General features: G+C 33.7%; 1 protein-coding gene across 1 annotated transcript in view; it reads left to right on the forward strand.

Annotated features, from left to right (window-relative positions):
* The window catches only part of LOC118181790 (metabotropic glutamate receptor 2-like), a 170,846-nt gene extending 145,332 nt beyond the window's left edge, over positions 1–25,514 (forward strand). The window contains exons 3-4 of the mRNA XM_085816064.1: positions 12,516–12,709; positions 25,382–25,514. Of these exons, the coding sequence (XP_085672190.1) occupies positions 12,516–12,700 (185 nt within the window). The 3' untranslated portion in view covers positions 12,701–12,709; positions 25,382–25,514. The remainder of the gene's footprint in view (positions 1–12,515; positions 12,710–25,381) is intronic.
* The last annotated feature ends 534 nt before the right edge of the window (positions 25,515–26,048 follow it).

A 26,048-nucleotide genomic window follows, 5' to 3' on the forward strand; every position in this document is an offset into this window, starting at 1 on the left:
AGATGTTTCTGACGTCAAATTAACGCGAAAAAGACGTTATGGCTTAAAGAGACAAAGCGGCTTTCTTAAAGTGGTACTTACACAGGGGAACGCCCATTTTTAAATGTGAGCAAAAACAAAACAGTTTGTGAAATAGCACATATTCATTTGGATTTAAGAGAAGTTAGAAAACAAAACAATAAATGATTGGCAAGTCATTATCTGTACGTCTTGAGAGAAAATTCCTTTTTTATGTTGTTTTTACTTTACAAATTTAATGATTTCTTTCATTAGCGCTGCCGGTTATGCATTCTGTCTCCCGTTCTTTCTTGTTATGCAGTAATGAAGAAGAAAGTTTGACGAACTAACTCACTGTATCTGTTTTTCTGTCTGTAAAGTCTATTTTCTGTTCTGAATGAATCAGAAAGAAAAAAAAATAAGAAAAGCAAATGCTAAATGAATAGGACAGAGCATGTTTCGAATTCCAAATTTGTAAAGATGAGCTTATTTTCAGAAGTGAAGTGAATTTTACAACAGTATTTGCATATTTCTTTCTTTATTTATTTAATAAGAAACCTTCAGTTTTTATTTGAAACTTTCTTTGCTTTGATGATTTCGAATATGATTTTAATGTACCACTTTGTTTTTCTCAATATTCAAAGGTTAATGGAATTTTTACTTTTGATGGAATTTATTTAAATTATACGATAATAGGAATATATTCAAGCAGCAAATTCCCACGACCTGAGGTATTAAGATGTTAATATACGTTTTGACGTCAGACAGGTCTAAAGCTTAGTTATCTATTCTAGTCAGGGTAGCATGATATATCATAAAGTTGCGTTGCCAGGGCATTTATTATCTATGCGGACTGTGAAAGCTTGATAGTCTACGAGGCATAAGATCTTTCATTTATTATCTACATGGGCTGACACATTGCTAATTTTAAGCGTATTAGCATTAAGAATTCTAGATGTCTCAGATTAAAGCAATATCTTGTTTAACTCACTGAAGGATTTACAAGCAATATATGTATTCCTTAATTTAAATTTTCCTTTTATATTTAATCACTTTCATGTTTAAAAACAATATACGTATTTCTTAATAATCTAAATCTTACTTTAATATTTAATCACTTTAACTGAGGTAATTTTAAAACTCATCTAATTTATGAGATTTCTTTATATATCTAGCTTGTAATTTTTAGAAGTGTTTATTTCATCATTGCAGTTAAGTAAAATATTTCTTTATATTGTCTCGGCGGAGAATAATCGTTTACTGGCACTTAATAAATGGAACTTTTTTACTTTATATAATTCTGTTATTAAGATCATTATGAATCATGTTATTCGCATTGAAAGGCTACCAAAAGGTACCTTTTATACTGTATTACATAAATTGATACTGTTTAGTCATTACATATTAGCCATATAATATTAATTAATACATTAAAAATAGCTTTGAATGTATTACTCTCTTTGTAGAGTTCATTCGAAATCATTTCAACCTTTTAATCTATTCTGTGTTTCGTTTGATGATAAATGGTTTTACATCTGAAACTAATCAATACTTTTTAATCTAATGAAACCTGTTTGCATCACCATAATGGAATAATTTTAAAGAAATTAACTTTCTATTTGTATGAGGAAAATTAAAATGAGCGTTTCGAGAATTTCACAAGGAGCACTAAAAAATGGTGTTTTGAAAACTTTCTGGACCAAATAGCTGTGTTTATTAATACTTTATTTTAAACTGTTACATTCGAATTATTCTTAAATGCAATTTTTTCGGACAATTTATGTTTTCCATTTTTGACGCACTGAGAATTTAAGCATAACTACATTATTTGTATATAATGTATTTGTTTGTTGAGAATGTGTGAGTCATATTGATGCGCAAAAAAGAAGTTTGTCGTCATTCAAATTAATCATGCGATATTACGTAACGCATACTGCAGATATCTCTTTACCAGTCAAAGTAATTGTAAACCAAAACCTTTGACTCTCTCATTTCTTCCTCTGCATTTCTACTGCGGCACTCTCTCTCTTTTCGCTTACGCTTTCATTCTGTTAAGATTGTTGCTGCAATCATCTATGTTCCCTTCTATGTTCATCTACATCTCAACGTTCTTACATCAGTGCTTCCAGAATTGTGCTATCATTACATATATATTTAGTATTCAAAATTAAGATTATTATGTAAATAATAAAGAGGCAATAATTAAATCTGAATTTTTGGTCAGTTAACTTACAGGGAGAACATAAATAAAACTGTAGCCAACACAAAACAACTAAGTAAAATAAAAAATATAGTAATGGAAAGTTATTATAAAACCTGTAGCTGAAAATTCTTTGGTCTTTTTTAAGGAGCAGCCGAAACATTTCCATGTTTCTGAATATCATATGTGGATGATCATAAAAACAAATTAATAAATAATTCAAAATTAAATGTAAAATAAAAATGTGTATATAATTTCAAATTAAAATGCAATTCCAGTAAATATTTCAAGAATACTATTAAAATTAAGTTAAAATTTTTTAAAAAATTATTCATCAAGATATAATCTACTCCGACGTTATTCTAGACAAAGAATACTGTATAAAAATTAAACAGTAAAATAAGAATTTTCGAAATTTGAAACTAGATAAAAAATTTATCCAATTGGAAGCAATAAGTTTAGTCTATATTTTCAAAACTGTTAAATAACAGTTGCAAGCTAAAGGTAATTACAAAGTTAAAGTCAAGATTTAAGGAAACGAAGCTACTTTTATTGAGAATGAAAGGCATTTAACATAAATTGGGAAATATTCAACAAAGAAATAAGCCTAAAATTAGGAAAAAAATTAATTTAATTATAAACTGTAATAAGAGTTCTTTCGAGAAATTAATCACAAATGTTACAAGAACTCGTATATCATACATATGGCATTGGTAAAATTAAAAGCAATAAGCTAAATTTATATTTTTCAGTAACTGTAGAACCTAAGAATTGCAAAATAGGTAAATATCTGTTATAAAACAATATTAATTACATTTTTTAATTAAAATTTAATTGAACAAAACTAAGTTGATTTTGTTGAGAATAGAAGAAAACAAGCCTAAACTGGGAAATATTTCAAAGATGAAAAGCCTAAAATTAGGAAAAGGCATTAATTTACTAATAGACTGAGTGAAAGTTTACAATTGAAGGCCAGTAGTTTTTCTGGCGTTTCTTTTTTGACGCCAATATCGGCGCCAAGAAGGTACAATTTGAAGGCCGTTACACAAAACCGAAGTAAGAAGTCAAAAAGAATTGCACAAACTCGTTGTCCATGTACACATCGATCTATTTTCACTTAAAAAAACATCAGAGACTTGCACAAACTAGGCACTGCGCACCGCCTTATTTTTGTCCATGTACACATCGATCTATTTTCACTTAGGAAGCTAAAACGAAGTTAAAACTATCATAATAACCATAAATAGGGTTTTATCGCCAGAACTAAACAAAATTTGTCGCTAATTGAAGGGGCACCTAATTCTACCCTAGAGTCATAGACTGAATGAAATAATGCATTGAATGGAATAAAAACTTCCTATAAAGATGTTCCTTAGTTTCATAATGCGTACTCATGTCTATAAGGCAAGAAAACTGACGTGAGGTGTTGAATCGTGTTGAGCAGTAGGATGGCTGTTTGAATAAAGTGGAAAATAAAATTCGAGAACTGAACTGAATGATATAGAACTCCCCTTCGTAACTGAAAAATGTAAATGATGGAGGATGTAAATACAAAGATAAAATTAGTAAATTTTGTTACTAAAATAAAATATTTTACTTTTGAAAAATTAAAATTGTGAAAAATTTAAAAAGAAGAAAATTTAACTAAACTAAAATTCTAAATTATGAAAAATAACAAATTATTTTGGAAGTACTGAAACTGGGGATTATTAGATTAATTTAAGTGTAATTTAAAACATTTAATTAAAGTATTTTAAGTGTGTGTGGTAAAAAAAATCAAATTAATATTATGTTAATATATATAGAGAGAGATAGATAGAGAGAAACTGATAAATAGATGTAGATGTATTCATATATATATATATATATATATACCTGTATATAATTAATTTTTTACGGTTATTTAGTTGAGCAGTTAAAGTTTTATTATTTAATCACCTGTAGAACTAAATAGTTGCATTATTAGTACTGTAATTTCTTCTATTAGAATAACCTGTCTTTCTTTTTGTAAGTAAAAATTGTAGAGTGCGGAAAAAAATTGTGGAAACCTTTACCTTTAATGTAACTGTGCTTTCACTACAACAAAGAAGAAGTTAGCCCACCAGCGGCCGAGCGGTAAAGTCGCTGAACACTGGTAGTTCGGTCCGAGGTTCGTTCCCTTAAAAAGTCCTCCACGAAGGCATTCCTAAGGCAGATAGCCCTAGTGTGCTTTGCCATAATTAAATACACCAACCAATATCAAAGAAGAAGTTAACCAAACTTTCTTAATTCTCCGAGAACTGTAATTTGCGGACTGTACTTATCCTGAAAAAATTTGTTAATGGACTGAAGTCTGTAAATTTATTTCTGTCCTCATTTCTTTACAGAATTACACTGTAAACTTTCACATTCGGAACGAGACAATATTGTTGTAATTGTGTCTTTCATAACCCTTTAATTCCTTCGGCAATGACGAACGATCTTCCCGTAAATTAGCATGGGAACAATTTAATCAATTCCAGAGTTCTGCCAGAAAATTCAAGAAATATTATCAACAATTCAAAGAGCATTAAAACTGCCACTATTGATATAAATGCTCCTAATTTTTTTATTTATTAGTTTCAAAGATATTTTAATGTATTATGCATTCACACAAGCTTAAAAGTTTTTTGTAGTTCAGCTTAGTCTAAATGATTCCAGTTCTTCTTTTGAAGCTGGACACTTAGCTCTGCTTTACATTCTTGTACGTCTAGTTCAAATTCTTTAGTTTTTTGATAGGACCAACTTTCAGAAAGTTATCTAAAGCGAGATAAATTGGCGAGATATCTCAAGCTTGCCATAATTTTTGTTGCCGCACTTGGCGAGATATCGTAAAAAGTCAACAAACTTGGCGACCATTTGACAACATTTTGAACCGGTCCTTTTATAACTGTAATTGGAATAGTAATTGAATAACTATAATTGATCCTATATATAAGTGTAACCGTATCCGGCCCTCATATGCCTTCCAGTGATTTCGATAAGTGCGGTACTAGAGATTTCTCGGTATCGCCTTTTAGATACGCTTTACAGTGCATTGTGTTTAAAATTCTTAGTAGTCTGTAATGTAAGCAGCGATTTTGCTCTGTAATAGCTGAGAATACCTGTACGAGTTCTTTTGCGGAATGTTCTAGAACTGTGAGTTGTTTCTTTTGGTGAAAATAAATTTTATCAAGCTATCATCGGTTCTGTGTGCATTCAACCTATTACGAGCCCATACGCTTACAACAGTATCTTTTCCAAAATGGACCCATGGTTAAGATGAAGAGTTGTATCGCATTTAAAGCAATACTTGCAGAGAGTTAAAGCAATGAAAATATTTTATTGAAGCTCCGAATTTTATGAATATATACCTAAAAATTTGCAGTTATTATTAACGAAGTGCGTTCCTAACAAAGTAACAAAATTTAAAAATTAATCGAAATTTTCTTTAAAAAATACTTCTAATTGCTTTTATAGGCATAGTGAACAAAATTACTGGTTCCTTATTGAGCTTTTTATGCTTGTTTGGAATGAGAATAAAAAATTATTGCTCTGGGATTTTCCATAAAAGAATAAAATTTAGAAATTAATTTTAAAAGAATTTAAAATTCTTTTATCGTAGATATTTAAATCTTGATCATAATTTATGCTTAGAATTCTGCTTTTCAAAGAATTGTAAGCATTTTGGAAAATGTAAAACTTCCTTTTCCTTCCGAGCGAATAAATTTAAATCTCATTAACAAATCAGTTAAATCTTCTATCATTGAAAAATTATATACTGTGTTACATTAACAGACAGTTACAAGAGCTTGCACAATCACCTGAAGATTGTTTAATGTAATCACAGCCATACGTCACCCAAATGTGAATCTGAATTTTGAATCTAGTGAATCCGTCTCCTGATTATTCTACCCACACGATACGCGTTATTGCTCCAGATAAAAGGATGGATTTCATTTAATAATGGCTCACTTTCGACCTCTACCTAATTTAAGACTCAACCTGCAACTGACATCGAAATTTATCATTTCTGACCGCAAGTGTGATAGATGATTATGATATAAAAACTTATTCATACGTAATAATGATCCATTGAAGACCGATACTTGAAGTAGCTACGCGAGTTAGTTTAAATATAGATAAAAATCTTATCAGTAGCAAGATCTACCTCTGAAGCTATTAGTGCATGAAATGAAGGGTAATAACTTCCTATTGTTTACAACAAGCAGATTCGCTTAATATGAAATTCCAAAAACGCAGTCTGTCATTCAGGAGGAAAATATATCTTATAATTAAAAAAAAGGCAGCCTATGAAAGAATAAATTAAGGAATTTTTTAAGTATTTCCTTCCTCTTGCGTGTTTTCGTAAGTTTGAATTTTTAAATGTGTTTATTTAATTTGAAAAATTCATCTCCGAGCTCTTCAGCGCTTCAGCCAACTTTTGAACAAGAAGTTCTTGTAACTCATTTTTTAGATCCTTTCATTCATCTTGAAACGCGGTTTGTTATTGACATCAATTTCGCCATTGCTATTTTCCTTACATAACTAGAACTGAAATAGTAATAAAACTTACACTGGATGTATTTAATTAAATATATTCCATGTTAAAATCACAGTCGCTGATGAGGATTCAGTAATTTTGAATGATTTATTTATTTAAGAACATTTGTCTACTTTTTATGAATATTATTAAATGCTTTTGTGAGACAAAAGGATTTTAATCTGAAAAAATTGCCAGGACTTTTTTAATCTAATTTTTCTGAAAAAGAATTAACAATTAAAATGTCTTTCTTCTTCTACAATTGTCAATGTCCTCCCCCCGAAAAACACCTTTATTGTATTTATTAGAGTGTTTTTAATAAATATAAGGATCGATTTTGCAATTAAAAAATTAGTTTCTGAAAAAAAAAAAAAAAGCACATTTTTATGTGAAAACTTTGAAAAAACTATAATCTCAATTACATTTTCACACCAATATTTTTTTACTACATTTTGCAAAACTCATCCTTTTTTTATTAAGGGGACTCATACACCTTAAAACCCATAAGATGTTCGAATAGGTGACTGTTGCAAGAATTGGGATAACTTATTTATTTTAAAAGCAATTACTACCAACTTTTTACAGCTGTCTACATAATATAGCTGCTTTCTGAAATAGTAATCAGAAAGTTTGTGTTGTCACAAATATATTTATAATTTAATCCGCTTTCTGATAACATTTTTCGTCATGTTTCCAACTTGCGCGCACGGTTTAAAACATTATGTTTCGTAATTTAATTCCATATTTAATATATAGCTTTTATAACATTTGGAAACTACTTTGAACCTAAAATTATAAAAATTTCATGTTAAATTTTTATTTTATTTTGAGTTGAGTTTATAAAATTTTTTAATATTAAAATATTCATCAGATTGTTGGTTCAGTTCGAAATTAGTGCCCATATAAAGAATTCCATCAAATTTCAAGTATGTACCATTAGCCATTTTTAAAATATCATGCGCGAAAGGTGGAAACATGGCGAATATTTTGTCACAAAAAGGATTAAATTACAAAAATATTTGTGGCAACACAAACTTTCTGTTTGCTAGTTTCCAAAGCAGCTATATTATTTAGTCAGCTGTAAAAAGTTGAAAGTAATTGCTTTTAAAATAAATAAAATATCTCAATTCTTGGAACAGTCACATATTCGAAGATCATGAGGGGTTTAAGGTGTATGAGTCCCCTTAAGTATGTAATTTTAAACAAGTAGTAAAAATATTAAATAATTTAGTCCAAATCTGTACGAGTTTTAGGACTTTAAAGGCTTTATCCAAAAAAATGCAAACTGAGAAAGCGCAGTTTAAAGAGCTTAAACTGTCTAAATGGTCATTAAATCATTTTAAATCTCATAAAACTTTATTACTGAATTTCAATACATATATATATATATACAAAACCTAGTACTATTTAATTGGTTTATATAAACGTGAGTTACAAGCTCTTATTTAACAGTGTGTGTGTGATTATGGCAAAGCCTCGAGGGCTATCTGCCTAAGAGGAGGGATGCCTTCGTGGAGGACTTTCTAAGGTAATCTGGCTCGTATACACGTTACACATGGGGAAAACCCCGAAAACTCCCATGCAGCCAGCCCGTTCGCGGGATTCGAACCTCGGACCGAACTATCAGTGTTCAGCGACTTTACCGCTCGGCCGCTGGTGGGCAGCTCTTATTTAAAAACTTCTCTTGCCAAAAATATTGCAAATAAATCATAAAATGAAAATAAAATTTTGTTTCTACCTGCTTTTGTTTCGTAAATTACGTTAAAGATAATTTAAAACATGAGTTAATTATTATACATCTTCTAAAACATCTATAATAAATATTAAAACATTTATAATTAATATCAATAATATTAATTTGTAGTTTTATTCATTTTTCAAAAAGAAAAGTTTGAAATTTGAACAGACATAAAACATCTTATTTACAATCGCTTAGCAGCATATGTAATTTCTTCTCTTTCTTTAGCCATTTGATTTCGTATATAAATGGAACTTTAAATTAATTCAGATGTATTTTAATTAATTGAAAATTTTATTGTTTTTTAACACTATTTTCAAATGCTAGAATCAAGAACTTCATCACTTTCACTACGCCAACTCTTTCTGTTCGTGTAATTTTAAAAAATTGCAATTTTTGAAGAAGAATAGCAAAATTGACTTTTTTTCCTAACATCACTTAGTATTTAAATAAATCAGTTTATACATATATACATATATATATAAAGAGTTATACATATATACAGAGTTTTCTTATAATTGCAGTCATATTTAATTCCATTCGTTTTCTTTTGCACTCATTTTTAATAAACGACTAAAACAGTTAAAATACTCTAAAAAATAAACACTGAGAAGGGTGGCATTTAAAAGGCTGTCAAAATTTTTAAAAGCCTTTTATAGATAATTTCAGAATTTCTCTTCAGTAATGGTGTTAAGGTATTTTTTAGCAAAAAATTTAAAAATCGCACTTTCATAGATTTTGGGGTACCAAGTCCCCTTAAGTGCTTATTTTTTTTTAATGTATAATTTAAGCCTTGAACATTGCTAAATGGTTTTTAAACCGCTACATTCTTATTTCTGAAATGTCCTTCCATGTGCAAAGATTGTTAAACTTTCTTGGAGTGGAAAACGTATAAACGTTAGGGAAACGTATAAAGGCACTTCCGCCGGATATCGAATTATGAACCTTCCAGTTATTTTAACTAGGCGTGCTAATCATTACACCACGAGGAATACTAGAGAAATACTTGTATCTAGCGCATATATTTTGTGGAATAAGGTTGTCCTAATGTGCGGAGTCATATGGACATCGTTTAATTTCTTTCTCCTTCTCTGAAGCTGATGCCCGAGAATAAACAGGGAAGCTTATAGTTTGTAGTTGTTTATAATGATCGATTGCAGGTCATCCGCCCTTTCCAATCGTTATTATATGTGACGTGATTTTATGATAAAACGTCAAAGTATTCATCCAGTATGTTCTTTTCTAATTATGGTAAGAGATAACAGTTCGTCCAAAGGTCTAGAGTTCGAGTCCCGGCAAGGCACATTTTCTTACCCCACAATATCATACTCCAATTTGTTTTTATTTTATATTAGGGAGTGTTCAGATGGCAGCTTTATAGTCACAACTAGCCAAACTTCCTTAATTATAGCCTGTTAGTTAAGCACTGTAAAGACAGTTCTCCCCGTGCAAAGAACAGTGGCACATAACTGTGGAAATGACTGCTGCAGACAAAAAATCAGATCTTCTGATTTGCTAAAAATCTAAAATTTCTTTTGTGTGGTTATGACGACACACGTTATGCTTTTACAGGGTCGCAAAGACTTTGAAGTGCCAGATTATAAGCAGTTTTATTACGCCACACAAACTGGTATATGTATTTGGTTTATATATGCTAACTGCTGGATTTGATGCCTCCCTTATATAATGAGCGATCAATCACAGCAAAGCGAATACGAACTAACATCCGGTAGATTTTGCTGAGTCAACTGCACATTCATGCATGTACAACTTTACCCTTCCCTGACTGCCTGAGGCTTAAAACCTAATCCATAGGCGTGAATGAAGCTGATGACTTTTACACCTTATCACTATGACAATTATGATAGCTACATAGCTATGTATAAGTCTGAACATTCTCCTTAGTCTTCGCAAATTTCCCATCAAAGCCCATTACGCTAATATGCCATATGGTCATCTATTCATCAAACATACATAGATGGCGTATTTGCCATCTATGTAGTTTGGAAAATTTTCATTGTACGAAGTACAAATCTTTGGTTTATGTTACAAATTAAAGTATTTTATTGATTATCGATTACTCAGAGAAAAGGAGGAATTATTTTGAAATAGTATAGATGCTTCTTATTTGTTTCATATTTTTATAACAACACGTGTAATTAAAATGGTTAAATTATAAGGTATTTCTCCCATTTTCCTAGCGTGCCTTCTTCCTGGTGTAGTGGTCAACACACTGAGCCGGTATTTCAGATGTCCGTAGTTCGATTCTCGGCGAAGGCGATTGCTAATTTTTCATCTTGTCTGCTTCCAAAAATATCCTAATATCTCTACAAAATCATCAACGGGTAAAATCATCATCGTTAAAGCAGCCATGTAAGCATTTGGCGACATTTGAAATTTTCACGTTGTAAATTGGGTGTTTAAGTTCGTCAGTTTGGTGATTGTTCGCTGTGGTTTTATGGCCAAGAAATTACGTCATTGATATTTATACTATTAGTATAATTTGTCATTACGGTTTTACTAAAGCAGAAGACGTGAAAAATCTGCAATCCCCGCGCTCCGGACTCGAAATATGGACCTGTCGAATACGCGCCGAGTGTGCTACCGTTATACCACGAAGGCATGCAGTAAGGAGGGAGAAAATATCTTATATTCTCCCCGTTTTAAAATGCGACCGAGGGTAAGGGAATCCAACAGCCAAATCCTAGAGGTGAAGAATCATCATCCACCACCTTTTTAGGTATTGCCTCACTGCAGAATCATTAGGTTATTTTGATGCTGAAAACGTGAAAAATGAACAATGTCCTCGCTGGGACTCGAACCTGGACCTCTCGAATACGCGCCGTATGTGCTACCTGTTACACCACTAAGGCATGCAGAAAGGAGGGAGAAAGTACCTTATAAACTATAGGAAGATGATTCGTAACTTCATATGTAATGCCTCTTGGTGGTACAAAGTATACTTTGAACACTCATCTTGCTTTTACATATTTAATTTGATTCATTTTTTAATTAAAAAATAAGAGTATTGAATCTTTTATTCTCCTTACCATATTTTTCTGAAAATTAATTTAATTATATTGCATTAAGATTAGTAAATTGAATGCCTTATTAATTTGCGAAGGAGCATGAATTTTCATTTCGTATACTAAAAAAAAATTGATAAGCTCTTATCAAAAAACTGTGTATAATTCGATTCTTTTTAATTACTTTTTAAGTTTTTTTAAACATTATTTTACGTTATAGTTTCAGATTTTATGCTGGACTGTCGTCTGTATCACAGTAAAGGGAAAACTCTCGCGAAAGGCAATATCAAATTTTTTGTCAGTCACTGCAAGTGGTATTATTGGAAAATCATTTTGCATCAGTTATGTAATCTTGGAAGAGGCTCCCACATAAATACATATAATGAACTTTTATTTTATTATCATATGTGTTTTGGGGAAAATTATCTCTGATTTCCAGTGGACTTAATTTCAAAATTTCTCTACCAGAATTCCTAGGGGGGGATAAAAAGGGAAACCAAAGAAAGCATCTGTAGTGTTCAATTAAGGATATTTTTTATTGTAGTTACTTTATAAGGTATTTCTTCCGATGTCTTAGCATGCTTTTGTGGTGTAATGGTCAGCACACTTGGCGCGTATTCGAGAGGTCGGAGGTTCGAGTCCTGGCTAGAGCATTGCTCATTTCTCATGAGTTCTATTCCAAAATAACCTAAAATGTCCCTACAGTGGCACCCGAACTAAAAAATGTGAAGGAGCCAAAATCACCTTAGATTACACTACGCTAATCAAAAAAAAAAAAAAAAGCTAGTTTTTTTAATATAGTATATATATATATATATATGCATATAAAATGTTAAAATTAATACTTCCAAAAATTTCCAAAATTTAGCATTTGAAAAGCAATGGGACTTGAACGAGAATGAAAATATCTCGGTTTGTTCTGCATTTCTTGTGTATTTAAATGAAATTAATGAAATAATGTTTATAACATAAATTGCTAACTATCTTTCTATTGAAATGTTGATTTATTTTCAGTGGAACGTGGTTACTTTGTGCCACCTCTTCAACATGCCTCTCGGTTGTGGCGCTACAGTCATCATCCAGCAACCCTGCAACTGCCGCCCCCCCTCCATCCATCCCCAGAGGATATCTACCTGTCAAGCGATAGATATTTATTTGGACCTCCGGGCATGAAGCTCTATAGATCGCCAATGTATTAAACGCCACAGGTAAAATATCTATTATTATTATCAATTTATTTTGGAATGGGAAAGGACATTAAAACAATCAGAAATCTAAACCGGATTAAAACATTTAAAGAATCAGCAGAATAAATCAGTTTTAAATATCGGCATCCCATGAAAATTTTTAAAAAATTTCTTTATTTCCTCTGAGCATAAATATTTCATAGTATTTCTTTTAAAGTAAAATTATTTATTACGTTTATGTTGACGAGAGATCTCGGTATCACGAAACGACACAAATAACATTTTGTGCTTAGTTGGGGATAACATTTGATGCTACTAAGCACTAAGATTTGAAATGAATATTTTGTTCCCTTCTTTCTTTTTATTGGTATACTGTCATAATATAATAGATAATTTAGACCTATTAAATGAAAAACAACTAATTAAATTTCAAGAGCAAAATTGAAAATCGACGAAAGCAAAAGATAAGGTTCTCTGAATTGAATTGCAGAAACCCTCAGCTTTTACAAAAAAGGAATCACGAAAAATCAGCTGTGGCCCTGCAGTGTTTAAAACGCAGATCTGCCATTTTCTAGCCACTTACACCATAAGAGCACGCCTGGAGAAGTGTGACAATTCCTTATAGGTTTACCAAAATACTTCAAATTCGTTTTCTTTTCAAAGTAAAATTTTAGTTCCTTGTACGAAGTAAAGGAAGTATCGTAATCGAGAAAATTTTCGGGTATCATATTTCAATGAAAATATCCATTTTAACAGCTCTTGAGTCCACTTGAACGATTTTTTGTATGGTATATGCACGTACGGACAGAATAAAGGACTTTTCTCCTCCCAAAGGAATCTAAAATGGATTAAGAAGAGATTTTTTTTCTTGACATCTGTACGTACGTACGTACGTACTTAAGTACGTATGTATGCATCTCGCATAACTCAAATCTGATTATCCTCAAAACGCTGACATTTTGTAAATGGAACTGCTATAACATGTAGTTGTTCAACTGCCTTTTTGGTTGCAATCGGCAGCTCCAGACGTATATATATATATATTCACCCACTCACCCATATATATATATACTCATACTCACCCATATACCATATACTCACCCATATATATATATTCACTCACTTATATATATGTATATCCACTTTGTTACTTGGCTCGGTGAGCTCATTCTTATATCTTGATATACATCTTGTGCTTTAAAAGTGGCTGAATTATGGTGTTCTTATGTTCTACTTAAGGTTTTTATACCTTTAGTTCATTTGCATGCAATAGTTTTAGAATTAGCAACAATTTAAAAATTTTTAACTGGTACTAAGCCTAACGAAGCCTATATTTGTTTCTATTTGAAACTCTTAGTAGAAAGTGAATTAAGTCAGTTTGTGCACCAACTTCAGGGTTTTTTTTTCCAAATGGGACTAAAAGTAAGCTTTTAGTTTTGGGTACCGAAAAATATATTTTCCTGCCCACTGCCGAAATGCAACACTATTGTAATTAAAAAAGATATTCGCCATATATTACTTACGTCTACAAAAAGTTGATTGATTTGCAGTTTTGTAATATATTGTAAAACTGTCATGTTTTTTCCCTTGAACATGATCTGCTTCCTTTGAAATAGTGGTAATATTATGGCTAACATGTGCTAACTACTGTTGCTTACTTGTGTATGTATTTCCTGTGTGTATTATATGAGGCTAACTTATTTAGCCTTTCGAAAGCTCGGACAATTTTGGTCTCAACTGGTGAACCATATTTCGATGACATGAAAACTGAATTTATGATTTTATTTACGCATTATTCATTTATCATGTAAAAACTCTATAGAATAAGGAAACAAACGAATGGTAAAATATAAGAGCTGTTAAAAAACACGTTTTGGAACTCAGTTCTTTTCTTAACGACACTTGTGGTGTTACCAGCAATAGAGGTAGTTGTTGCTTTTGATTACATTTCGTTCTGCATGGGTTCTCTGAAGCTTGTATAAAAAATTAGTGCTTCGATGGCTCTGTTTTCTGTTGTTTGGTTGTTTTCTTTATTGTTTAGTTCTCCATGAAAGCTTGAGTAATCGATTTTTATCTGAAAACTTCCTTATTCCTAGAAGCAGGTTTTGAGTTATTTTGTTTTCCAGAAATTAAACAATATATGACGAGAGTGAATCTAAACATTCCATTGTTTTGTCGTAACGAAATGTCGTAAGAGTTAGACTTGAAAACATTTTAGTGTACGTCTTGTGAAAATGGATGCATGGAAAATATAAAAACAACACAGATGTGACTTTCCGGGTAGTAGGGTGGGTAGAACTACAGCTGCATGTAATAGTGAAATAATATAGAATGTGAAACACAGATTTAATATTACATAATGAAAACGGATTTTTGAATACGGCATCATTTTATACCTTTCTCTGATATTAATGAAACTGGTGTCAAACTTTCAAGTTTTTTATTTGATGCATTGATGATGCCCTGTGTGATTCAGCATCTGAGTGTCACTTATTTACAAATCACAGCGACAGAGAAACTAATAATCGCCCTGAGCCTCAGAAGTTGAATTTTTTTAAACGCAGGTAAAGTGACAGGCACAGGTAAAATATGGGGAACACCAGCGATGTACCATTGGTCAACTGGTAGCGCCTTCCCATGTTAACTAACGTTTAAAAATGGAATCTTTATAAGAATTTACGAAGAAAGGTTAAGTAAATGGGCAACTGAAGCTTTAACGGTCTGAAATGCAGCTACTCAGACACAACCAGTTCTCTATTCCCATACACCTTTACGCTCATTTTTGGTCGTGTACGAGAATGGCCAATGAGCGGCCGAGCAGTAAAGTCGCTGAATACAGATAATTCGGTTCGGGGCTCAAATCTCGGCGAACAGGTTGACTGCATGGATGTTTTCGTAGTTTTCTCTATGTGTATCATGTATAAAAGCTATTTTACCCTAGAAAGCTCTCCATGAAGGCATGCCTTACCTTAAAGACATAGCCCTGGAGTGTTTTGCCGTAATCAAATAAACCAAACGTGTAGCTGAATATAACGAATCGAAACTGACATTTTGATAATTTATGTATATTCTCAAGATTTAGGAAATTTCTCAAACCCTGAACGTAATGGTAAACTTAACTATATTAATAAGAAATTTTCGTTATTAGAGCTGTAAAATTGTTTAACTTATCTATTATCTATTTGACTTATCTGTACGTACTATCTAAAGTCATAGTACGTACTTCGTTTCAAAGTGTTGCTCCAAGCATTTATCCTAATCTCATTAATGTGTTTTCGCAACTATCCTACATTTAAAGTTATTAATTACCAATCTAAGGGCCCAAAATAAACGTAATTAAGCAAAGTTCTTGGAAATTACAAGAACGCTGTTAGAGCGTTAATGTTATAAAAACAAAATACTATATTTATTTGTTCTTATCTCTTGATACAATAAAATACATTTTACACTATATGAACTAGATTTCTTCCATATATTATTCCTATTTTGCTTTTGTGGATACCATTAAAATTCCAGATTCCCTTGATATCTCAGGCTCGAGAAAAAGTATAACATCTTTACGTTTTGCATATTAAAAATACATACTGTATTTTTGTGTACACAATACCTTTATATAACATTATTTAATGTTATTAATGTTTTACATACATAATTTATCAAATAATCATAATTATACTTAATACATGAATGTCTGATAATATACAATCTGCACTATTATCGGAGGTACGTTTAAACATATTGTTGCGTGCGTACGGGTTCGTTATGAAATGAATGCACAAGTCCGATGAAAAATGAACAAAAATTTATTATTATCACAACAAAAATGCTTAAATTTTCTCAAATTATCATGCAGTATTACAATATCTCACAGTAGTTTTCTTTTAACTACTCAAATGTCAATAGAACGTAATTCAAAACAGCTAAAGAACGCTAATTAGCGAATTCGCTACAATCAACAACAGTAGTTTTCTAAACAACAACAAACTAAGCAACTACTACAAACTGAGATGTTTTCCTCCTTTTATAAGATTTTAAAATCACGCGCTAGAATTTTCCAGTACTTTCTCGAAATCAAAAAGAGATATTTATTTATTTAACGCACGCGCTCTTGTATTTTTAATTTTTCCGGCTTAGCTTTCTTTTAATATTCGTCACGCGCTGCACTGCGCGAGAAATAAAACCATTTAATTTATAATTGAACTAACATTAGCTTTTTAAATACCAAATTCGTAACACTGCCCCCTTCCCAAGGACTGCACGTCCCGGGCAGTACAATCCCTGGACAGGAAGCTAAACTTACAACTGTGGCATAAATGCAACTGAGGCATAAACATTACATTACAATATCAAACAATATAAACAATAAATGCAATAACTAACTTAAACAAATCAAATGCTATCAAATACTAAATACAAAACAAATACTAAATACAAATCAAATACTAAATACAAATCAAATACTAAATGCAAATCAAATACTAAATACAAATCAAATCAAATACACATTTATAAACAAAAAGGATCATGGTCTGATACTATTTACATTACGTACTATGGCCTTAGTAATGAGCTAACCTGTCGTAATGAACGACTTTAGGTTTAGAGTTCGAAGACTTACGAATCCGAACCACGACGTCATTCAGCCTGTTTAGGACTGTGTACGGCCCATCCCAAGGTGACTGTAATTTCGGACAAAGTCCTTTCCGTCGAGTCGGATTCCATAACCACACCTTGTCTCCTTCGTGGAATTGATGTTCAGTAGCTCTTGTGTCGTATCGGGTCTTCATCTTCTCCGTCGCCAAGTTGACTCGCTCTCGTGCAAAATTGTGCATCACTTCAAACCGGGCCTGGAGATCTTGAATATATTCCTCAGACGATGAAGGAGCATCCGGAGGGCGGCCAAACAATAGATCACAAGGCAGACGAAGGTCAAGACCGAAGAGCATCTGTGATGGAGAATAGCCGGTAGTCTCGTGGACAGCACTGCGGTAAGCCAGTAAAAAGAGTGGTAATTTCTTGTCCCAGTCCTGTTGGTTTCTGGAAACCACTAATGAGAGGTTATTAAGGATGGTTCGATTGAACCTCTCTACCATGCCGTCCGACTGGGGATGCAATGGCGTCGTTTGAGTTTTGTCAATGCCAAGTAGTTTGCATAGTTCTTTGATTACTGCCGAGGCAAAATTCCTTCCCTGATCGGAATGTAACTGAAGAGGCACTCCGAACCTGGAAATCCAGTGCTGTATCATTACCTCAGCTACTGTGACTGCCTCTTGATCAGGAATAGGATAAGCTTCAGGCCACTTGGTGAAGTAATCAATGACAACGAGTATGTATTTGTTGCCATCAGCAGTTCGTGGCAGAGGTCCCAGGATGTCAAAGGCGATACGTTCAAAAGGCGCACCTACGTTGTAACGTTGCAGTCTGCCTCGGCTGCGTTTCCTCGGTCCTTTCCGACCTGCACAGGCATCGCAAGATCGGCACCACTTTTGCACGTCATTCTTTGCATTATTCCAGTAAAAGCGCTCACGAACTCTCTGTAAGGTCTTCATAATTCCAAAGTGACCTCCTGTAGGGCTGTTATGTAGTTCTTTGAGGACATCAGGAATCCAGGATCTCGGAAGTATCAGTTGCCATCGGAACGTCTTCCCATCATCCGACTCGAATTTCCGGTATAAGACGCCGTTTCGAATGTGAAGTGAATCCCAGAGTGCCCAGTATTGTTTTGTTGTAGGACTACAGATAGAAATGTCCTGCCATGTAGGTTTTCTGTTTGATGACTCTATTAAATCAAGTATGGGTTTAATGTCGCGGTCTTCCAGCTGGTCTTTCCTGACTTCATCATCACTCCACGGGTCTCGAGCAGCCGATGTTGATGTTGTAATTTGTCTTGCGACCGGAGTCAGCAGTTCGTATTTCGCTTCCACCCTGGAACAATATCGGCAGTTTTCTTGGCAAGGTCTTCTAGACAGGGCGTCGGCGTTTCCGTGTGATGATCCCTTACGATGACGGATAGTGATGTCATATTCTTGGAGTCTCTGTATCCACCTGGCTATTTGACCCTCAGGATTTTTGAAATTTAAAAGCCACGCCAATGAGGCATGGTCCGTGCGGAGGAGGAATTTTCTCCCGTATAGATAATGATGGAAATGTTCTACAGCTTTGACTATGGCGAGCAACTCTTTCCTTGTGACACAGTAATTCCTCTCCGGTTTAGACAGGCACTTGCTCCAGTAAGCTACTACACGTTCTTGGCCGTCTATTTCTTGGGACAAAACAGCACCGACACTTTCATTGCTCGCGTCGGTGTCGAGAATAAATGGTCTGTCGAGCTGAGGATACGTCAGGATTGGAGCAGATGTTAAAGCTTCCTTTAAGTTGTTAAATGCATCCTCGCATTCCTTTGTCCACAAGAATCTTTGCTTGCTCTCTGTCAGCTTGTGAAGTGGTCTTGCGATGGAAGAAAAGTTCTTCACGAATCTCCTATAGTAGGTGCAAAGCCCTAGGAAGCTTCTCAGCTGATGGACATTTTCGGGACGCGTCCAGGATTTAACCGCTGATACCTTTTCAGAATCCGTGCGCACACCTTCTGCAGAGATGACATGTCCCAGGTAAGTCACTTCCTTTCGAAACAATTTGCATTTAGCGGGAGTCAGCTTCAGATTGGCCTCTTTCAGTTTCTGAAGCACCTTTCTAAGATTTTCTAGATGCTCTTCAAAACTCTTTCCGACGATGATGATATCGTCCAGGTATATCAGACAGGCTTCGTAGGAAAGGCCTTTCAAAACAGTCTCCATAAGACGTTCGAATGTTGCCGGCGCATTACACAGTCCAAACGGCATCACTTTGAACTGCCAAAGTCCTTGTCCCGTAGTAAATGCCGTCTTTTCTCGGTCATCAGGATGGATTTCTACCTGCCAATACCCACTCTTTAAATCAAGTGTTGAGAACCACTTGCTTCCAGAAAGAGTGTCTAGAATGTCATCAATTCTAGGAAGAGGGTAACTGTCTTTCTTCGTAACCTCATTCAACCGGCGATAGTCAACGCAAAATCTTGTTGAGCCGTCTTTCTTTCTGACGAGAACGATGGGAGATGCCCATGGACTCGCTGAAGGCTCGATGACATCGCCTTCTTCCATATCTTTTAACAGTGTTCGCACCTCTTCCTGTTTAGCAAACGGTAGACGTCTTGGATGTTGCTTGATCGGGGGATGATCGCCAGTATCTATTCTATAGTTATAGTTTTAGTTCGACCCACGTCAGAAGACGAGCGGGAGAAAACAACTTAAAGATCTTTAATGAGGCGATCGGCAGCATTTTTCTCTTTATCGTTTAATTGTGCATTCTGCAATAACTCCGATGTAATGCTCTCTGAGGACACGGATTCTGGGATGTTACTCTTTTTTTCAACGCTGGTTACTGGAGTACATGTTGCAACCACTTCACCTTTCTTAATAACTCTCGACTTTTCAGTTACATTGGCGACTCTCACCGGGATAACCGTTCTGGATAGGTCGACGAGTGTTGAGGCTACTAATACTCCTTTTGGGATATTACAGTTATTGGGATATTCTATGATGCCGTAGCGGAAATTTCTATTTTCGGCTATGGATCCAGGAAGTAAAATTTCTGTTCTTGCCGGTATTGTAATATAGTCTTGTGCTATGATTTTATGGACAGATTTAACTTCTTCATCATTAACGAGAAATAACGCTATGTCCTCAGATGTAGAATGCAATTCGTTATTTTTAAAATCCAAGGAAAAATTGTATTTCCTTAGAAAGTCCAATCCGAGTATGCAAGAATCAGTGATCTCTGCTACATATGCCGTGTGATGGTAAGCGGCACTTCCAAACGTGATGTTAACATTTACTTTTCCGTCGATGTCGATCTTCTCACCGGACACAGTCTGGAGGGTAACGCAGGGCGGCGTCCAGATAAGTTTGTTTCCTAGTTGTTGAGCCAAATCTTTTCGGATGATGGTGATGTTGGCTCCTGTATCTATAGTCATATTGCACGGAACTCCATTAATATGTCCTATTATGAAAAGTCCATTACTGCCGCCTCTCACTGCAGAAATCTGAAGCGCTTTAAACGGGGGCTTTTCATTATCTGGCAACCTCCGCTCCGCGAGATGGCCACTAATTAGTTTCCCTGCTGCTTGTTAGAAGCGGTCTTAACATCAGTACCCTGGGGTGTTTTGCAGTTTCGTCGTATGTGTCCTTCAGCACCGCAGTTCCAGCACTTAACGGTCGGTTTCTTCTCACCAATATTCCGTCTCAAGGCGTTCAGTTGTCTAGTTAAATCGTCAAGTCGAGCGGTGACTTGATCCCCTGGCTCCTGGACTTGAGCAGCTCTGACTGGGTGGCGGTCTCGACAAGTGGCTTGCTGGGCTGCCTCAAATTTCATGGCGTACACTAGAGCACTTTTTAAATCTTTTACATCCGCCATTCGTAGAGCTTTCTGTATTTCAGTATCTCGGATGCCGTCGATAAAGTATTGCAAGGACAGGATTTCCCTTGTTTCTGTCGGGCATTCCGAAAAGGCGAGATGGGACAGCCTTTCAACATCCGCGGCGAGCTCCTGAAGTGTTTCGGTAGGCTTCTGTTGACGAGATTTTAATTGGAGCCTGCTGTAGTCTTTTAAACACTTCTCCCCAAAGCGCAACTCCAAGGCGCCGGACAGAGCTTCGAAATCTAACCTATTGTTTTCGGGAAGAGTCTGAAGGATATCCGCTGCGTCGGCTCTTAGAGAAGCGGCGAGATGACAGGCCTTAGCTTGGGAATCCCATCCATTCGCATCCGCCACGATAGAAAATTGTGTCTTATACACCTGCCAGGAGGTCTTCCCATCATATGTGGATAGCTTCAGAGGTGGACGAGCAGGCATTGGTAAGAATTTAAAATCATCACTCCTGCTCCCTGCCGACGCTACGAATTTCTTTAAAGTATCCATTTCTTTGGCAACTGCAGAAACTCTCTCATCAATTTGTTCTTTTACAGAAGAAACTCTTTCTTCTATTTCTTCTTTCACCGAAGAAACTCTTTCTTCAATATGTCCAACTTTATTTTCAACTGCGTCAATTCTGCCTTCCATAGCTTCAAATTTATTTTCTATTATGCAAGTAATTTCTCTTTTCATTTCTTCTTGACCAGCTTGAACGGCTTTCATTTCGTCCTTAACGGATTCCTGGCCCAATTTCATTTCTTCCTTAACGGATTCCTGGCCCAATTTCATTTCTTCCTTAAATGATGCTTGGCCAGCTTCCATCTTTTCTTGGAATGCAGCAAAAGCACTAATGAGCTGTCTCAATTGTTCTTCCATCGCTCTTGTTATTGGCATTCAAATCCCACTTCTGACACCAAAAATTGTTGCGTGCGTACGGGTTCGTTATGAAATGAATGCACAAGTCCGATGAAAAATGAACAAAAATTTATTATTATCACAACAAAAATGCTTAAATTTTCTCAAATTATCATGCAGTATTACAATATCTCACAGTAGTTTTCTTTTAACTACTCAAATGTCAATAGAACGTAATTCAAAACAGCTAAAGAACGCTAATCCGCGAATTCGCTACAATCAACAACAGTAGTTTTCTAAACAACAACAAACTAAGCAACTACTACAAACTGAGATGTTTTCCTCCTTTTATAAGATTTTAAAATCACGCGCTAGAATTTTCCAGTACTTTCTCGAAATCAAAAAGAGATATTTATTTATTTAATGCACGCGCTCTTGTATTTTCAATTTTCCGGCTTAGCTTTCTTTTAATATTCGTCACGCGCTGCACTGCGCGAGAAATAAAACCATTTAATTTCTAATTGAACTAACATTAGCTTTTTAAATACCAAATTCGTAACACTATTGCCTGTTGATGCAGGTGCCCTGTTATACAGTGTTCTTGACAAGTCCGAGGTTTGAGTATCACAGAAAGAACAATGTATGTAGTTTTAGTTTGTTTATTTATTTCATACTATAGTTGAGTACGTACGTGTATCAACTATCTATCCAATGGATCTGTGTACACACGGATGCATGCATCTCCATATGAAATGCCTTTACCAGCTCAGATGCTTCGACACAGATGCTTTGACCAGCAACAGAGCATCTGAGTGGTTTCCTTAAGAAGGCTTCCTCCTCTTTTTCTTCATTTGTTCTTCATTTGTCCTGTATCGATGATGAGAGACCTGCAGTTTAATTATTTCCATAATGCGTTGCCTGGTCTTCAAAGGCCTAGGATTCGCTGGAAGCTATGCCAATATGAGATGGATATGTCGGAGAATCACCCAAACCTATAGCCTGGAAACTATTCATTAAGGAAATCAGGCACCTGAAAGCAAAATGGGCTGGAGCACTGATTGGCTGTACCTACACACAATCCATAATTCCCTTCTCTTTCAGCTGAGTATTAACTACGTTTTTAACATGTGTAAATAAGAATGCCCCTTCACATATTCGTCAAAAGTAATACCGTCTCAACATGGAAGCAGTGTTACCAATACGATAAGAGCTAATATTACGACACGATTCAAATAACACTGACATCTTTCTCTATGATGTTCAAACCTAGGAGTAAAGGGACTTCCTGGACACCCCGTATAAACCTATGAGAGTTTTTAAAATCAGAAGTTAAACTAAAACACATTAATCTCATTAAAATTTTCTTTCAATATCTTTTATAAATATCAACTAGAATAAGGCTTTTTTTTTTTTTTTTTTTTTTTTTTAATAAAACACAACAACTGTCCAATTATAAAAGAAAAATGTAAAGTTATAGATGAGAACAAAGCATTATAAGTTTATGACATTAGGGGCGAGGGAGTAACAGCATGTTTGATATAGTTATAATGTATGAAAATATACATTTAAAAGCGTAATGACTTTTGTAATGACCAATACATTCAAACATATATATATATTGGATATATATATACATCAAATATTTAAAAAAAATTATTTACAAGAATGATTAACACCATTTCTAATTTGCAGTAGCAGTTGAAAATAATTTGCTTAAATTATTTACATTAATATATTTCTTAAACTTATTTTTCATATGCGTGTTCAGTTTTAGTTTGACTTAATACGCATCTACAAATATATCTTAGCAACATTGTGTGCAGGAAATGTTTTCTAAATGTTGTGTGCAGGAAATGTTTTCTAAATGTTGTGTGCAGGAAATGTTTTCTAAATGTAGTGTGCAGGAAATGTTTTCTAAATATTTATATATTTTCCCAATATATCTATATATATTATAGAGTATTTTCTCCTTCCTTCCAGCACGCCTTCGTAGTACAACGGTAGCACACTCGACACGTATTAGAGAGGTCCAAATTCGAGTTCTGGAGAGGGCATTGCACATTTTTCATGTCTCTCGCTTTTAAAAAACTTAATGCCTCTACAATTTACATACATATACATAAATATAATATACACCATCATCACAAAAGAAGAATATATGTGTGAGGGGATAATTCGTTTAAAACGTCTTTCATTACTTCATATTGCTTTCAGTAATACGCCGAGGTTTAGTAACTGTCTTACCAATTCCTATTAAAAGCAAAAACAATTTTCTTTTTCGTTCATTGTGATATCTTTATGAATGAAAAGATTAGAATAGAGAGAAGTCATTATTGTTTCAATGAAAATGTCGTGTACACTGAGAAAGAAATTTTAATGAATAAAACTAAAGAAAAAAGAAAATAAAAATTAAAAGAAAGTCACAACTTTGAAATTAAACAAGTATTATTACTAGCTTTAGGTACTTAATAGAAATAATTCTAAAAACTGAAATTTTATTTTATATTTCTTGATATACTTAGCTTATAAGATATAAATTCATTCAAGAAACAGTATTTTAAATATTTATTATTGTCATTTGTCGATTGTCCGAAAGCAGTTTAACCGCGTTGCTCTATAACTGGCCGTGCTTAAAAAAGTAAAGATTGATAATTATGGTACGATTAAAATATTTCTACAGAAATAATCAGAATAAACCAAACCTGTCTATGAAACTACAAAAAATACATGTGGTATTGATAACAGATGATCTTATATAATTATTTGTTAGCTGTTTTTATCCACAGGAGAAAATGTGCTTACTTATATAGGGTGGCCCAGAAGTCACTTTACATTTTGAAAATTAAATAACTTTTTTTTTCTATTAATATATTTCTTTTTCTCTTTTCAGAATTAAAAAATATAATCCCTGGAAATTTTTGGCATGGATAAGTTTACAACAGAACAACGAGTGAAGATAAATGAATTTTACTTTGAAAATGGACGGTCAATTGTTGCAACGCAATATATGCGCCATTTTAATGTTCAACATCCCTCTAGTAGGCCTGAAATAAGAAACTTAGTGACGCGTTTTCTAGGTTTAATTAGTGCAATCTTTAAAACCAGCAGACTTTCAGAAACGAGTAAATTATGCTGTCAGGTTTCAGAGAACTGCAAGAAATGACAATGAGTTTATTCACAAGTTGATCATGGGAGATGAAGCTCATTTCCATTTGAATGGACATGTGAATAAGCAAAAAATAAAAAAGAATTAATTAAATACAGTCATTTAAGAAAAAGTTATTTAATTTTCAAAATGTAAAGTGACTTCTGGGCCACCCTATATTATTAATAATATTTAACCTTTAGTTAATTAACTAAACATTTACTTACATTTTTTTTATTTCTTTACAGCTTCATCATTACCTGTTCTTGATCATTCGGCCAGATGTACTGCTGCTGTTTTCGTTGCGCGATGCTGTTATTTCTTACCCCTTCTCATCATTTTTATAATGGACTTTTGAATAAAATTCATGTGAAACATTGATCTTTCTTGTATTTTTTGGTTCAAGTATTATTATTATAATAATGTCATTATGAGTATTTTTATTCGAGTATTATTACAGTGGTATCGCTATGAATAATTTTGTTTAAGTTTTATTATAAAGATATCATTACGAATATTGTTTGTTCATGTATTATTATAATGATACCATTACGAGTATTTTTTGTTCAAGTATTATTATAATGATATCATTGTGAATGCTTTTGGTTCAAGTATTATTATAATGATATCATTATGAATATTGTTTGTTCAAGTTTTATTATAATGACATCATTATGAATAATTTTGTTCAAGTATTATTATAATGATATCATTATGAATGTTTTTTGTCCACGTACTATAATAATGGTATCATTACGAATATTTTCTGTTCAGTATTTTATATCTGAGACAGCACACAATTTAATGATTCAAAAATATTTTGACATCTTTCACTGTGCTGAAATTTTATATTTTGCAGGAAGAGATAATATGTTAATTTAATTTTATTATTAACTAGCAGCTTTGCTGCCAGCC

This window comes from Stegodyphus dumicola, chromosome 4 (genome assembly GCF_044657685.1).
Source record: "Stegodyphus dumicola isolate Sdum_Otavi_A_Nest chromosome 4, ASM4465768v1".
In the NCBI taxonomy this organism is placed as follows: Eukaryota; Metazoa; Arthropoda; class Arachnida; order Araneae; family Eresidae; genus Stegodyphus; species Stegodyphus dumicola.